Genomic DNA, 15,217 nt, shown 5'->3' on the forward strand with positions numbered 1-15,217 from the left:
CTCTGCTTTTGCCCCCACCACCAACCTCTGCTTTTGCGCCTCCACCCTTTGCTTTGGCCCTTTCCGCCCCTGCTTTTGCCCCTCCCGCCTCTGTTTTTTTGCCCTCACGCCTGTGCTTTTGCTGCCTGAACCCCTGCTGTTGCCCCTGACTTTGTACTTCTGTTCTTACTCTTGATTTTGCCCCCCCTTGCTTTTTCCTCATTGGCTCTTGCTGTTTGTTCTGTTGTCCTCTTTCTGTTGCCCCAAAGGGCTGCCTTTTTGCCCCTCCCAACCTCTGCTTGCCAGCCTGTTTTTATCTTTCCAACCCATTGTTGTTTACCCAGCCTGTGCTTTTCTGTGTCTAACTTCTGATTTTGCCCCTCCACCTATTGCTTTTTGCCCAGTCAACTCCATGCTTTTTGCTCCACTAGCCCCTTGCTCTTTACCCCACCAAATGTTTATTATTTCCCATGATGTAGTGCAGGTGGAGCCTACACATGGTTGGAAGTGCTGTTAGCAGTGACTTAGCTTTGCTTGCTCAGGCAAAGGGGCAATTTAGGAGAAGCTCTTAATTGCACTGTGCTGTGACAGGAAGGTTTGCTCCATGCTATGGTTAGTGTGTTACCTCATGGTTTTCTTCTGCTTGTGAAACTAGCTTAGAAACAGCACAAGCAGCCATGTTTTCAGATTTATTTGAAGGTTCTTGCCATAATTAAAGTTAAATGTTATACAGAACCCAAAAATATAGATGTATGTTTTATATTAAGATGTTTCTGAGCAATGTTTTCTTTCAATTATGATATTATAGAGGCTGCAGAGATATCGTCACGTCAGTAAGTGTTTAGTTGATGTGTGTTTTCTCAAACAGTCATTTGTTGTATTTTTTTGTATTGTTGTTTTAAGGAACATGGGTGAGGTCACCTTTCTCACTCTACACATCTCTTGGTCTGTAAAGAAAAAAAAACAAACAAAAAAAAAACAATGAATCCTTGAAGGAAACCCCTCTGAGACGTGAACTGACCTGCAAACAGGAGGGTCATGTGGTCACTGTGTATGAGATTAACACTGGGTTTGAAAATGCCCCTCTGCATGACTTTTGACGCTTGACTGTTTTTGTGTTCTTCAGATCACTAAGGTGGTGTTGAGCAAAGGCTGGCGGTGTTTGGAGTGCACGGTGTGCGAGGCGTGCGGTCAGGCGAGTGACCCCGGCCGTTTGCTGCTGTGTGATGACTGTGATATCAGCTATCACACCTACTGTCTGGACCCTCCACTGCAGAACGTTCCCAAAGGCAGCTGGAAGTGCAAATGGTAAAAATACACTTACTCAGTCGATCACTTACTACCTCAGTCTGCCCGTCTCATTCATTAACATTCATCAATCCATACGTCTGTGTCCTGTCCGTTTATCTGACTGTCTGTCTCTGTTAGCCTAAATCTTTTCATCAATATGTCTGTCTGTCAGCTTTTCTATCTGTCTGTCTGCTTTTCAGTCTTTCCTTCTACATTTATGTCTGAGTCAGCATATCTGTCTGTCTATCTGCTTTTCTGTCTGTCTGTCTGCATGTTTGTATATGTCTGTCAGATTGTCTGTCTGTCTGTCTGTCTGTCTATCTATCTATCTATCTTTATATCTGTCTGTCTGTCAGCTTGTTTGTTTATATGTCTGACTGTCTATGTCTCTGTTTATATATGTATCTGTCTGTCTTTTATGTCTGTCTATCTGTCTGCTTGTCTGTCTATATAGACAGATAGCTAGCTTGTGCCTTTCTGTCTTTTTGTCTGTCTCTGACAGCTTGTCTGTCTCTCTCTCTCTCTCTCTCACTCTCACTCTCACTCTCTCTCACTCTCACTCTCACTCTCACTCTCTCTCTCTCTCTCTCTTTCTCTCTCTCTCTCTCTCTCTCTCTCTCTCTCTCTCTCTCTCGATCTTTAGCAGGGGTTTAACAGCTGTTTTCCAACCAGATAGTCAGGGATTTCCCTCATATTTGGTGTAATGTCAGATGTAATCCCTAATCAAACAGAGCTGTATTTGCAGGGCCATGTGACGTGGTGTGCCGGAGTTTTAGCTGGATTTGAGCCATCTCCATATTTATTTTTAGGGTAGCTCACTCGTCACTGAGCCACATGCAAACTCATGAGGTGTGCCCATCTGCGGAGTCATACAGTGCACTGTGCTTGTGTCTGTGTTTCTGAGTGTGATCCTGTTCCGCCATGTGCTCTCTGCTCCCCTCCTCCAGGTGCGTATCCTGTACTCAGTGTGGAGCCACATCCCCTGGCCTGCGCTGTGATTGGCAGAATAACTATACTCAGTGTGGTCCATGCGCTAGCCTGGCCATGTGCCCGGTGTGTGCCCGCAGCTACAGGGAGGAGGAGCTGATCCTCCAGTGCCGGCAGTGTGACAGGTGAGCAGCTTCTACACAGTGCAGGATGTGCAGTCAGCAGGGCAAATAGCACCTATAAGGGGCACCTAAATCCATGTCAGATAAACATATAAAATATTTTATCTTGGACCATATTAGGTTTCTTAATGCTCTTGTTCATTTCTGGAATACAAATGCTTTTAAAAGTGGGTGTGGCCTTAATTTTTAACTGAGAATGAGTGCCTTGGAAATACGTGCAAACTGATGATAGGTGCATGAAATTAACAAGGACTCATCCTTTGTTTAAGCCATATTTAAGTCCCAAAATAAAGGTTCTAGAGAAACATGTATGCCATATATTTTGCTGAAAATTCAGGGGCAGAAATTTAATTTAACCTTGGCCCTCTAGGTCTCCAGGTCTTTCAGGCTTTTAACATGACTTCTATTTCAATACACCTTTGACAGCTAGGTATTTGTTTGATTAGCATAGGGGTGTAATGCATTACCAGGCTTAGGGAAGTAGTGGAGTACAAATATTGGGAATACATATTCAGTATATACAGAAATTAAGTATCTGTATTTAGTCCAAGTTACATTTTGGAAAGGCAGTATTCAGAATATAGTTACTTCCTGGATTTTAGAATAATAGTTTTAGAATACCCATTAAATGTAATAAATATATACAAACACTGTAATTCTTAAGTGTGAGTAAACGGATAATCAACGTGATCAGTTATTAATCTCAGTGATACTGAGCTCTGCTAAAGCCTGAGTAGACTGATAAATCAATGTGATGATCAGTTATTAATCTCAGTGATACTGAGCTCTGCTAAAGCCTGAGTAGACTGATAAATCAATGTGATCAGTTATTGATCTCAGTGATACTGAGCTCTGCTAAAGCCTGAGTAGACAGATAAATCAGTGTGATCAGTTATTGATCTCAGTGATACTGAGCTCTGCTAAAGCCTGAGTAGACTGATAAATCAACGTGATCAGATATTAATCTGTGTTACTGAGCTCTGCTAAAGCCTGAATAGACTGATAAATCAATGTGATGATCAGTTATTAATCTGTTACTGAGCTCTGCTAAAGCCTGAATAGACTGATAAATCAATGTGATGATCAGTTATTAATCTGTTACTGAGCTCTGCTAAAGCCTGAGTAGACTGATAAATCAATGTGATGATCAGTTATTAATCTCAGTGTTACTGAGCTCTGCTAAAGCCTGAGTAGACTGATAAATCAATGTGATGATCAGTTATTAATCTCAGTGTCACTGAGCTCTGCTAAAGCCTGAGTAGACTGATAAGTCAATGTGATCAGTTATTAATCTGTTACTGAGCTCTGCTAAAGCCTGAGTAGACTGATAAATCAATATGATGATCAGTTATTAATCTGTGTTACTGAGCTCTGCTAAAGCCTGAGTAGACTGATAAATCAATATGATGATCAGTTATTAATCTGTGTTACTGAGCTCTGCTAAAGCCTGAGTAGACTGATAAATCAATGTGATCAGATATTAATCTGTGTTACTGAGCTCTGCTAAAGCCCGAGTAGACTGATAAATCAATGTGATGATCAGTTATTAATCTGTTACTGAGCTCTGCTAAAGCCTGAGTAGACTGATAAATCAATGTGATGATCAGTTATTAATCTCAGTGTCACTGAGCTCTGCTAAAGCCTGAGTAGACTGATAAGTCAATGTGATCAGTTATTAATCTGTTACTGAGCTCTGCTAAAGCCTGAGTAGACTGATAAATCAATATGATGATCAGTTATTAATCTGTGTTACTGAGCTCTGCTAAAGCCTGAGTAGACTGATAAATCAATATGATGATCAGTTATTAATCTGTGTTACTGAGCTCTGCTAAAGCCTGAGTAGACTGATAAATCAATATGATGATCAGTTATTAATCTGTGTTACTGAGCTCTGCTAAAGCCTGAGTAGACTGATAAATCAATGTGATGATCAGTTATTAATCTGTTACTGAGCTCTGCTAAAGGCTGAGTAGACTGATAAATCAATGTGATCAGTTATTAATCTCAGTGTTACTGAGCTCTGCTAAAGCCTGAGTAGACTGATAAATCAATGTGATCAGTTATTAATCTCAGTGTTACTGAGCTCTACTAAAGCCTGAGTAGACTGATAAATCAATGTGATCAGTTATTAATCTCAGTGTTACTGAGCTCTGCTAAAGCCTGAGTAGACTGATAAATGAATGTGATTAGTTGTAAATTTCAGTGTTACTAAACTCTTTTGAGGCATGATCGAACTAAACAGTCTCACCAGTAGTGGACATGCTCACAAGTGATTAGTGTTGTGCTGACCTTATCCAGGCATATCATGGTTACATACATGGTATTAACTGAAATCCACAGCCACCCACTCCTTAGTCATATTTGCACGATTCTGTTGCTGTGATATGGCAAATTGTTTGCTTAGTTGATGAGTCGGCAGTGGGACTGTGTGCAGCAGTGGACTGAAGCAGGCAATGAGAGCCAAAATGATGTTCAGAATTTTGTAGCTTCATTTAAATAAGTGAATTTTTCATGAAACATGTTACCAGACGAATTACTTGAAAACTGCCAGCCAGTAGTGGCGAGGAACAGTGTGAATTAAATAATTACAACAGCAGAGTTTGAGCTTTTCACATTTGCCTTATCATTGTGTGTGATAATGTATTGTAAATGTGTCCTGAATGCATTCGTTTATATATTTTAATGTAATACATTACTGAAAACAATTTATCTATCTATTATATATTTAGTATTCAGTCATCACTGCTGCATCAAGTGTTCTGCCCAACACTGTTCATTACATTTCAAATGCATATTGTTCATGTCTGACATGGGCTACCACAAAATACCACAAAAAAAGGAAGAAGCACCTTTCAGTTAATAAACTAACCAAATATGGAATTTGTATTGTAGCCACACTGTTTTGAAACATTTTCTGGGGTAGAATTTCTTTGGTTTATATCAAAGCCGTCAGGTTACAATCTTAGCTTTTGTGTTTTACAATTGTGTTTTACATGCTCTAATACAACTCCTTACCTTATTATGAATGACTTCGTTAAAATGTTATATATAGGATAGGGATGATTGCTAATTTGTACATGCAGGGATCCTCTGTGTCTTCAGTGCAATATGCTATCGATTTCATGACTACATTTTTCTTTACTTGGGTTATCTGGCACCTGCATACAAATACTTCTGCTTGTTCATCAGGGTTTAATGAAGTTGCTTCGTTCTTTAGGTGGATGCACGCATCCTGCCAGGGTCTGAACTCAGATGAGGAGGTGGAGAACGCGGCTGATGATGGCTTTGACTGCACCATGTGCAGAATGCACACTGTTTCCACCCAAGGTAATAACACACTGTGGAAAATCTACCATTCAGAGCTAAAGTTGTGTAGAAATTAACAGAACGTACTCTGATTTTTACAGTAGAAAAGAGTTAATGTTGTAGAACCGGTACAGTTTTTCCCATAGAAATGTTGTATGATGTAATTATAATGCATTATATTGATGCATACTTTAAGCTCCTGCCCTGAAGTGCTCTCCCTGCTGTGGGGGAGTATGTCTGCCTCATCAGTGCTATAATTACTGCTGCTTTTTGAGAAATCTTAAGTGAATTTAAGCATGTAGAGCACTGGTGCCAAGTCTAGAGAGCTGCCATCTTTAGCTTCAGTGTTAAGCTGTTATACATGGGGGTTCTTCACAAAGCAGGATTTAATTAACATTATGTACTGACCAGGTCATCTTACTCTAATGTCATGTTCTAGGCATAGTCTTTAATTAACAGTGCACATTAACATCTGAGGTCGTAAGTGTTGCCACTTAGCTAAGTTTTGCCTGCCCCTTCCTAGCCAGCATACTCACACATTGCTTCATTACTATGACTGTGGATATCCAAGCAAATGTTACCGTCTGACCAGATAAATCAAACTGTAACCTGATATCTAAACGCTCAAGTCTAAAAATGAGGTTCTAATAAACAAATCGTTTGTCCTGCAGTGTAAACAAAGCCTGAAAGTCAAGTTTGTCCATAAGGAGAAGAGCTAAGGGACATTCCTACTCTTGGTTTAGGCTTAATTTTTTCCAGTTACTAAGGCTGCATTCACGCAGCAGGTAAAAGTGGCCCAAATCTGATTTTCTTTTTTTGTTTGGCTGTACAGATTATCTTTTAAATGTGATCTATATGCAACATCAGTCTGAACAGATCAGCTCCTAAACTGACCTGCATGCACAAAAGAACAACGCTTCATGTTGCTTCACGCGGCTCATCCAGAGGTAAACAATCACGACTGCTAACGAACGCCAGTCGCTCCCGAACGGTTCAGTTCCATCTTTACCAGCATCACAGGAGCCATCATGAAGCTTCACTGACTGACAGCTGGGCTCGTCACCCAGAATGTGTTCGAGCCGTAAAAAGGGCCTGGTCACTTCTTTGGTTTGTGTCCTTGGATTCTTTAAACTTTGCTTTCAGACTTTTAACTGTTCTTTGACGCTGCAGCCTCGCTCTCCTGCGGCTGCGTTCGGCTTTTTCCTTTGGAAATCTCCTCGAACGTGGAGCGGTCTTCTAATTGTTTTGGTACAGAAACATCAGCATAATGTTCATGAGGTCTCAGCAGCGTGAAACTATGATGAATGTGGAGTTGGATTGACGTAAAAGTCCGATCTGGCTGTTCAGACTGAGTCGCATCGCCGCATATCGGATATGGATCGAATTTCAGTACCACATATGAAAACGTCTCAAATTCGAATTGAAAATGTCAGATTTAATGTTTTTTGCTGTTGGTTTTGGGACCCTGCTTTTAAACATGCATGAGACCCACATCCAGCTAATCATGTTCTGTAGAATCACCATAATGCTGGAGTCAGGTGTGTTGGAACAAAAACTCTGGATGAGACCAGATCTCCAGGTGTTGGGTTTGGCTTTCCTCTTTCAGATGTAATCCACAAAACTGAACAGAAGCCTATTGCTGATGGATTGCTGTTGCATTCAAGTAACAGAAGGCCACTCCAGCATTTTGGTCAATGAAACTCAGCCTGAGCCAAATCTGGTTTATTAAAAAAGCAGATGGCCTGAATTTCGAATCACGTCGCAACCTGTTCGCTCAGATGAAGTGGTGGCTAATATTATCTGTCTGTGATGGAGCCAAAATACTGTGTGCCCATAAATAAATGACAGAACAAATGATTATGTGAAGGTGTAATGATGATCCTGATCATTGTGCTTTTGTTATTTTTTGTGCTCTGTGTTCTGGCCCAGCTGGCACCGGTGTTAAGCTCATGGACAACAGCGAACCCCCGATGGTGGCGCAGATCGTGTCTAAAATCAAGGAATACGGTAAATAGGCTGTTAAATTTGTTATAATGAAGCCATTATTCTTTATGATTGTGTTCTAGCACTGAAGATGGAAAGCCTGGAGTAAACATAACATTGCAATAACTTGTATGGTCATCCTGTCGTGAAGTGCTGAGCAACAAAATCTAATTATAATACACAGTACTAAGCAGAAGTCTTAGGAAGCCAGGAACTATTTATTTTGATAGAAAGTGTGATTCTCCTAGTAAAAACACTGTATAACAGAGTAAATACAGATAAAATGAAATACAGTAAAACATAAAATGTTCTTGTTTTGAAAAAGTTATCTTGTTTAGGAGAACCCATGTTTGGTTCTTGATTTCTCACTGCTCTTAATAGGTTTGATAAATACATCAGCAGCAGACCTGATTTCATTTAATGAAGGATTGATTAGATTTCAATGTATTGTTTATTTGTGTTTATTCTTATATTGTGATTATTTCATCACATAATTGTTTGCTGTCTGGATGAATGGCATTACGTGTCATTTTTGTTTGCATAGTACTGTTTTTTAAAGTCTAAATAGAATTGAAATGGCCAGAAGTATGTGGACACCCCTTCTAATCATAGAGTTTGTGTTTCTGCCACGCTTATTGTTAACAGGTGTATAAAATCAAGCACATAGCCATGCAATCGCTGTAGACAAACACTGATAGTAGAATGGGTCGTACTAAAGAGCTCAGTGACTTTAAACATGGCACTATCATTGGATGCCACCTTTGCCAAAAGTCAGTTTAAGTTTCTGCCCTGCTAGGTCTGCCCTAGTCCACTGTAAGTGCCATTATTATGAAAGGATGCAACAGAAGTAGCAACAAAAGCTCAGCCACGTGGTTTGAGAGGTTCATGAAATGGGTTTCCATGGCCAAGCAGCTGCACAAAAGACTAAGATTACTATACTTTCCACATACCTTTGGCCATATTGTGTATGTAATATCGAGAACATAATCAAAAAAGGTTTTTTTTGCGCTGTGGAGGATGTGTGGGTTTTAAGATATGGTTTGCCCAATTTCACAACTTTTTTAGACTCCTCATTATGTATAGTATCTTTGTTGAGTAAGGAATGTTTATTTAGTGCTTCAGTAGGAAGAGACTTCTGTGGAAAAAGGCCAGTTTCCCTTGATGTCTTCCGAACCCACAGCCACAGATTTGCTAGTCAGTGGTATTTTACCTCTGAGATGCCTACTGGTCCATCAGGAAGGTCATGTTTGATTAGGGAATATGAAGAGTGATTTGTAATGTGTGTTTTTCTCCTCTCAGACTTCCAGAAGACGTACACTCAGGACGGTGTGTGTCTGACTGAATCAGGCCTGTGCCAGCTGCAGAGTCTGTCTGTACCCTCAGTCCGGCGCCGGCGGCCCAAACCCAAACTCAAACTCAAAATAATCAACCAAAACAGCGTGGCAGTGCTGCAGACTCCGCCAGATCCACAGTCTGAATTATCCCGCGAGGGAGACCTGGAGGACAGCAGAGGTACGCTCTCGCTGTGTGTCCTGACTTGTTGTGAAATCAGAGAAAAGCAGGTCTGACCTGTAGGAGCTCCTGACTGTGTTAAGTGCTTTTTACAAAAGCTTCATTTTTCATTTTTTGAAACCAAAACTGTTTCTTTTTGGTTACTGAGGTTGTGGTTCAGATTAAGCTTAGAATGTTACATGTAGATACTAACATATTGTCGCTGTCAGGGAAAAATCTCCATTTTAGATGATTTCATTTTTATCACAATTTGAAATCAGTAAGCGCAAATATATATGTGTGTATATATAAGTATATGTGTGCGTGTGCGTGTGCATGTATGTATGTATGTATGTATATATATATATATATATATATATATATTTGGTTTTTGACCAAAAATACATGTTGCTCTTTACATTGTGTGTAAATTTCACAATGAATGGACCAAAAGAAATTGATCAAAATGACTTTCGATAAAGTTGCCATTTTGGAGACATGAGGTTTTGTTCCGACAACAGCTATATATATGTTGAAATGTTATGTATAGGTGCTATAGGGACACGTATGACCGATGTATGACATAATATTAAAACAAGCAGTATAGTAGTGGCTAGCAGTGCTGCGTGCGTGTGCTTGATTTGTTTCATCTGCTTTAGCTCCTTGGCTCTGAGGAATATTGAAACGCTGCTTCCATTGATGTGAAGATCAGTGTGCCGTACAATATTTTTCTGCACTCTCCAAGTGCTCCTGGCACTTACGCAATCTAATGAAATAACCTTTTGAGGTTTTATTTTGGAAGAAGTGGATTTTGGCTCTGTTCAAATATCATAATCAAGGCAGGGGTGTTTTAAGCAGCTTGTTTTTACCATGATTGTGAGCCACTTTTGTGGTACTACAGTCCAGTTTCTGGCTCGCTGTTGATGGCAGGGGGAGGCATTTCAGATGCTCGGCCCATTCTGCAGTCTGATCAGCCTAGAGGGATGTTTACCTGAAGAAACAGAGAAAGATGCACTAAAATAGTGAAAACAATTTGATGCCATTATTACACAGTAGAAGATGTTTGTTTGAAAGGAGGCCAAGGAGACTAGAGGGAAAGAGCGGAGAGTTGAGTGAGAGTGAGGTGGAGAGGTTGAAGGGGTGGGGGCTGGGTGGGAGTTGGGGTCTGGCCATGTAATGAATTTGACTTGGAGAGTGAAGAAAAGCTTTGAAAACAGCAGTCAGCAAATTGTACCTGCCTTGGCGTTGCGGTGATGAGAGGCCAGCCTGATCTAAACGAATTAATGACCGGCCCATCTATCAGGCGGCAGCTGTAACAGAGCAGACAGGGGGCAATGAGGAGATTAACCCTCAAACTCCCACCGTCAAAAGTTTGTCTTGCCTTCTTTTGGAACTATTTATGCAGTGTTTTATTTTAAATACTACTTTTTACTTAAATAAGAAAAACCTGAAGGTTTTATCTGCACTAAACGGCAACTTCATATTCATCATAGTGCCTGCTTTGGTATAAAGAGCAGGTTTTCGCCTGAATTATCTTTTAATAGTAGGAATATGGAACTCTGAATATTTATTATTATGATAATTAGTTGACTGTATTATCACAATATTTTTAAAAATATGTTTTTAATATAACGTATACGCATTGTTCTGAATGTCACTCTGTAAAAGCAGTAAAGTGTTGGGTGTGCAAAAATCAGAGACCACCCTTCATTTATTAAATTTCAAGTCAAAACAGCCATTAAGTACAAGTTATTGATTTTTCAGTGTCAGTATAAAAGCAAAAAAAACATATTTAAAAGAAAATTAAACTAAATACAGTGTTAATTCGTTTGTGATTCAGTTTGTTCACCCTTCGTCACAGCCTCCATTCTTTTCAGGAGACTCACTTTCAGTTTTTCAAAGAAATCTGCAGGGATGTTTTTCCACACCTCCAAAGTTCAGTCTTAGAAGCTGGTTGATCATTTTCTGAAGTAATCAAACACATTCAGTGATGTTGAGGTCTGGACTCTGGGGTGCTTCTTTGTTTGATGTGTCCGTCTCCTTTTCTCAGTGAGGTTCTTCTTGAACAGCTACACATCCTTTCAGACCCACAGCGCTGAGTCGTCTTCTCACTGTGGAAGGATGGACAGAAACACCTGTGGATGTTTTCAGATCTGAAGCAGCTTGATTTTCTCCTCTCTCTCAGAGATGAAAGCTTTAAGTGCTGTTTATCTGATGGGGGCAGTTTTTTGAACCCCATATTTGGAAGCTCCTCTATTTTTTAATCACTCCTTCCTTATGAAGATAGATTCTTATATCTAATCTCCTCGTAAGTTTGTCTTTTAGTCATTGTAGATGCACATGAGAGAAATTTGAAGGCAGCTGAGGTGAGTTAGGGTAGTTGCTTATGTATGTTTGATAAGGAACATCATGTCAGTGCCTCCTTTGGGAACAGCTTTTGTTGGGATGATGCAGCTGTTACTGGTTGGTTTTAAAATTGGAAGGATGGAAGAGTTAAAGTGACACTAAGGTGGTCGGTCCATTGTTCTGAGAACACCAGCGGCTTCTTTGATTTGGATTTTTTTTGTCTTGATTTTCTCCTCTCTTAGAGATGAAAGCTTTTAAGTCCTGTTTATCTGATAAGGACAGTTTTGGTGGTCTGCCAGGTCTTGCACTATTGTTAGGAGTCCCATTTTCTCCGTACCTTTTAATCATGTTTTGTACTCCAGTTTTGGAAACTCCTGTTTTTTTTTCCACTCGTTTTTCTTTGACTTTCTCTTTCCTTATGCTAGTGGATTATCTTAGATCAAATTTCCTCAGAAATGTCTCCTGAAAAATAAATAACTTGTATTTGTTTTGGCTAAAATTTGAGTAAACGAAGGGTGGTCTCTGACTTTTGCACAGTAAGTCATCTACTAAAGGGGTTCTGTTACTGCATGTAGTTTTCGTTGTATTTGAGAGCTGTAGTTGATAAGAATGCAGAGGGTCACAGAGGGCTTGGCTTGGTGGAGCTAAACCACTGAGTCGAATGTGTTGAAGCAGGAAACGCTGCAGTGCTGAGGCCCCAAAGGCTAAACTCTGATAGAGCTCAGAGGAGTTGTGGTTCTTAAAGTGATTGTTGTGCGAAAAAACAAATGTACGCATTTCCTTTTTTGTGTATGAATGACTGAGTAACTGAGTCGAGTTGTCCTCGTTGCTTTGTGTGTGGCTGTGTTTCAGAGGGGGATCTGATGGACTGTGATGTGAAGTCTGACTCGAGCCCCGAGCGAGAGCCCAACGATGAAGAGCTGAAGGGGGCTGAGAGCGTCGACGGCATCAAGAAGAGGAAGAGGAAACCCTACAGACCGGGTACATATATATATTATACGCCCTGGAAAAGAAAGAAAGACAGTGACAGAGAGGAAACAAGAGGAATTAGGGAAGAGATGGGGTTAAGATGGAGGGACACAGATTGGTGGAAAAAGGTGGACGGAAGAGAGCTGTAAAGAGGAGGAGAGAGAAAAGAAAGATTAGTGAAGAAAAAGATGGGAGAGGCAGATGGATGGGGGAAAAGAAAGATAGAGAGTGTGGTGGAATAGTGGGAAAGAAAGAAAGATGGGGTATAGGGAGAAAGAGAGATAGAAAGACAAAGATGGGGTAGAGAAAATCAAACGAAGTAAAAAGATGTAGAGAGTGCTGGAAAAGTGGATGAGAAAGAAAAATGGGGTATTGGGAGAAAGATAAAAAGACAAAGATGGGGAAAAAAGAGAAAAAGAAGGAAAATGAAAGATGCAGAGAGGGCAGGAAAAGGGAAGATGGAGAGAGGGCGGGAAAAGGAAAGATGGAGAGAGGGAAGTAACAGGAAAATGGAGTGGGCAGGAAACAAAGATGAAGAGAGGACAGGAAAATTTGAAAGGGAAAGGAGAAAGATAGACTTGGTAAAGAAAGATGGGGTAGAGAAAGAGGGGAACAAGAAAAAGAAGGATAACAAGAGACCAGGAAAAGGAAAGAGGGAGGAAGAGGGACTCGTGAAGATGGGTTAGAGGAAAAGGGGAAAGGAACTCTACAGGGAGGCCAAGGAGAGAGAAGGATAGACTGTTAAAGACTTGGTGGAGAGAGAGAGAGAGAGAGGGAAACAGGAAAAAGAAATACAGAGGTCAGGAAAAGGAAAGGAGAAGGGGGGGAGGAATGGAGAGAGGAAAGGAAGTAGCGACAGGAATGGAGAGAAAAAGGGAAGTAGATGGACATAATTAGTTTGAGGAATGGAGAGAGGAAAGGAAGTAGAGAGAAAGAGGGAGAAATGCAGAGAGGAAGGGAAATAGAGACGGAAAGATGAAGGGAAGTAAAGAGAGGTGCACTTATCAGAAAGGACAGCTCCGCTGGAGTGTGAAATAGTACGGCTGCACACTCTGGACCCTAAATAGCATCCCACAGTGCTCTGCTCTTTAGAGCTCCTAGCTGAGGACGGCTGCTGAAAGGAACATTTGCTCTGAGCCTAGAAAAAGTAATCTCTTTACTTTTTCTGCTCCATTTTTGCCTGTTTCGTTTTTGGAAATACCTACAGCTCGATGTGAGCTCTCTTTAAATGTGGCGTGTCTCTTCAGTTGAGGCTGAATTTTGTGTTTTTTCTGTGCGAGCCTTATCTTCCGCTGACGAGCAGTTCTGGCTAAAATTGCAGTGCTAATTTTTTCTTCCCCAGAGGGATCCCTGTTATCGTGCATGGGCTTAAATTGTTTCCAAAATGAGATGCAGCGTGGTTTCTGCTGTTATTTTTTGCCACACAGACCTCTTACTTCCAAATTTTACATTCAGAAACATGTCTGAGTTTTTGGTGGAATTTCAGTCTTTTTAGGGTCTTCTGCAATGTTGAGTCATCCACAGTGTGCAGTCATCGCAATGGCGTACTCTGTGTAAAGTGTAGACTAAAATAATCAAGTTGCTTTGATTGGATTCCCAATGAAACAGTGGCTGTGACATTAAACTGCAGACTCAGGCTGTGTAACGTCATATCAGGAGAACCGTGCAGGAACTCCAGCCTGTCTCAGTTTTTTAATGCACCAAAGCAGAGTTGTGATGATTACAATAAATATTTAAAACAGTGCATTCAAATTTAAGTGCATCACCAATATTCTCGTATGTACAGTCATTCGTGGAAGCCAGGCAGTGACCAAAACTAGACATCCTTTCTATTTTTGTATTACTCATAGCTCATTTGCTTTTGTTTTATCTTTTAACACAAATGATCCAAAAAATCAATCTCAGAATCAAAAAATAGTGTTAAACCTGAAAATATAATTTACTGCACATTCCTAGACCAGAAGTAATCGGACGGTAGGTTTCTCCGTTTCTTGGGTAGCTGTGTGCTGTTGCGTTGTTGTCATTCGTGCACAAGAGAGCAAACAAAAGGTCTACAGTTGATTCTTGATGTGGCGTTTATATCTGTTGTCACAGATGACTGAAGAAGGGCTTTTATTGGATGTTATAAATAGAAAAAAAATCAGCTGGGTGCATAGCCAAAAGATTAGATGTGTCACACTGTTTGCTTCATTGAGAACTTGGCAATATCAGGTAGGCCTGTTTCCTTTATTACGTAATACCCTGATCGAAATGGTTTAAGCTGAGCAGTTTTTTTTTCATAGTTAGCTCTCAGGGTCATGTTTACATCACAACAAACAGAATATGAATTTGGTGTGTTTTGATCAGTTGGGTTGAGGCAAATAGATGTAAGTAAAAGCGAGCATAACACACATTTATTGAGGCTCATCATGGGTTTAGAGGGCAGCAGTGAGTAATGTTTGTTTGATGTTTGTTTATAACACCTTTAGAGGGCGGCGGTGAGTAACGTTTGTTCGATGCTTGTTTATAGCGCCTTTAGAGGGCGGCAGTGAGCGACGTTTGTTTATTTGATGTTTGTTTATAGCGCCTTTAGAGGGCGGCGGTGAGTAACATTTGTTTATTTGATGTGTGTTAATAACGCCTTTAGAGGGCGGCGGTGAGTAACATTTGTTTGCTTAGTGTTTGTTAATAGCGCCTTTAGAGGGCGGCGGTGAGTAACGTTTGTTTACTTGGTGTTAATAACACCTTTAGAGGGCAGCGGTGAG

The 15,217-nt window shown here is 40.5% G+C and overlaps 1 protein-coding gene across 3 annotated transcripts in view; it reads left to right on the forward strand.

Moving 5' to 3' along the window:
- kmt2ca (lysine (K)-specific methyltransferase 2Ca) overlaps window positions 1–15,217 on the forward strand; it is a 249,803-nt gene that overhangs the window by 190,561 nt on the left and 44,025 nt on the right. For all 3 annotated transcript variants that reach the window (XM_036581780.1, XM_036581798.1, XM_036581789.1), the window contains 6 exons: window positions 1,106–1,287; window positions 2,217–2,381; window positions 5,596–5,705; window positions 7,614–7,691; window positions 8,967–9,179; window positions 12,357–12,485. In XM_036581780.1, coding sequence (XP_036437673.1) covers window positions 1,106–1,287; window positions 2,217–2,381; window positions 5,596–5,705; window positions 7,614–7,691; window positions 8,967–9,179; window positions 12,357–12,485 — 877 coding nt within the window. The remainder of the gene's footprint in view (window positions 1–1,105; window positions 1,288–2,216; window positions 2,382–5,595; window positions 5,706–7,613; window positions 7,692–8,966; window positions 9,180–12,356; window positions 12,486–15,217) is intronic.

This window comes from Colossoma macropomum, unplaced genomic scaffold (genome assembly GCF_904425465.1).
Source record: "Colossoma macropomum unplaced genomic scaffold, Colossoma_macropomum, whole genome shotgun sequence".
In the NCBI taxonomy this organism is placed as follows: domain Eukaryota; kingdom Metazoa; phylum Chordata; class Actinopteri; order Characiformes; family Serrasalmidae; genus Colossoma; species Colossoma macropomum.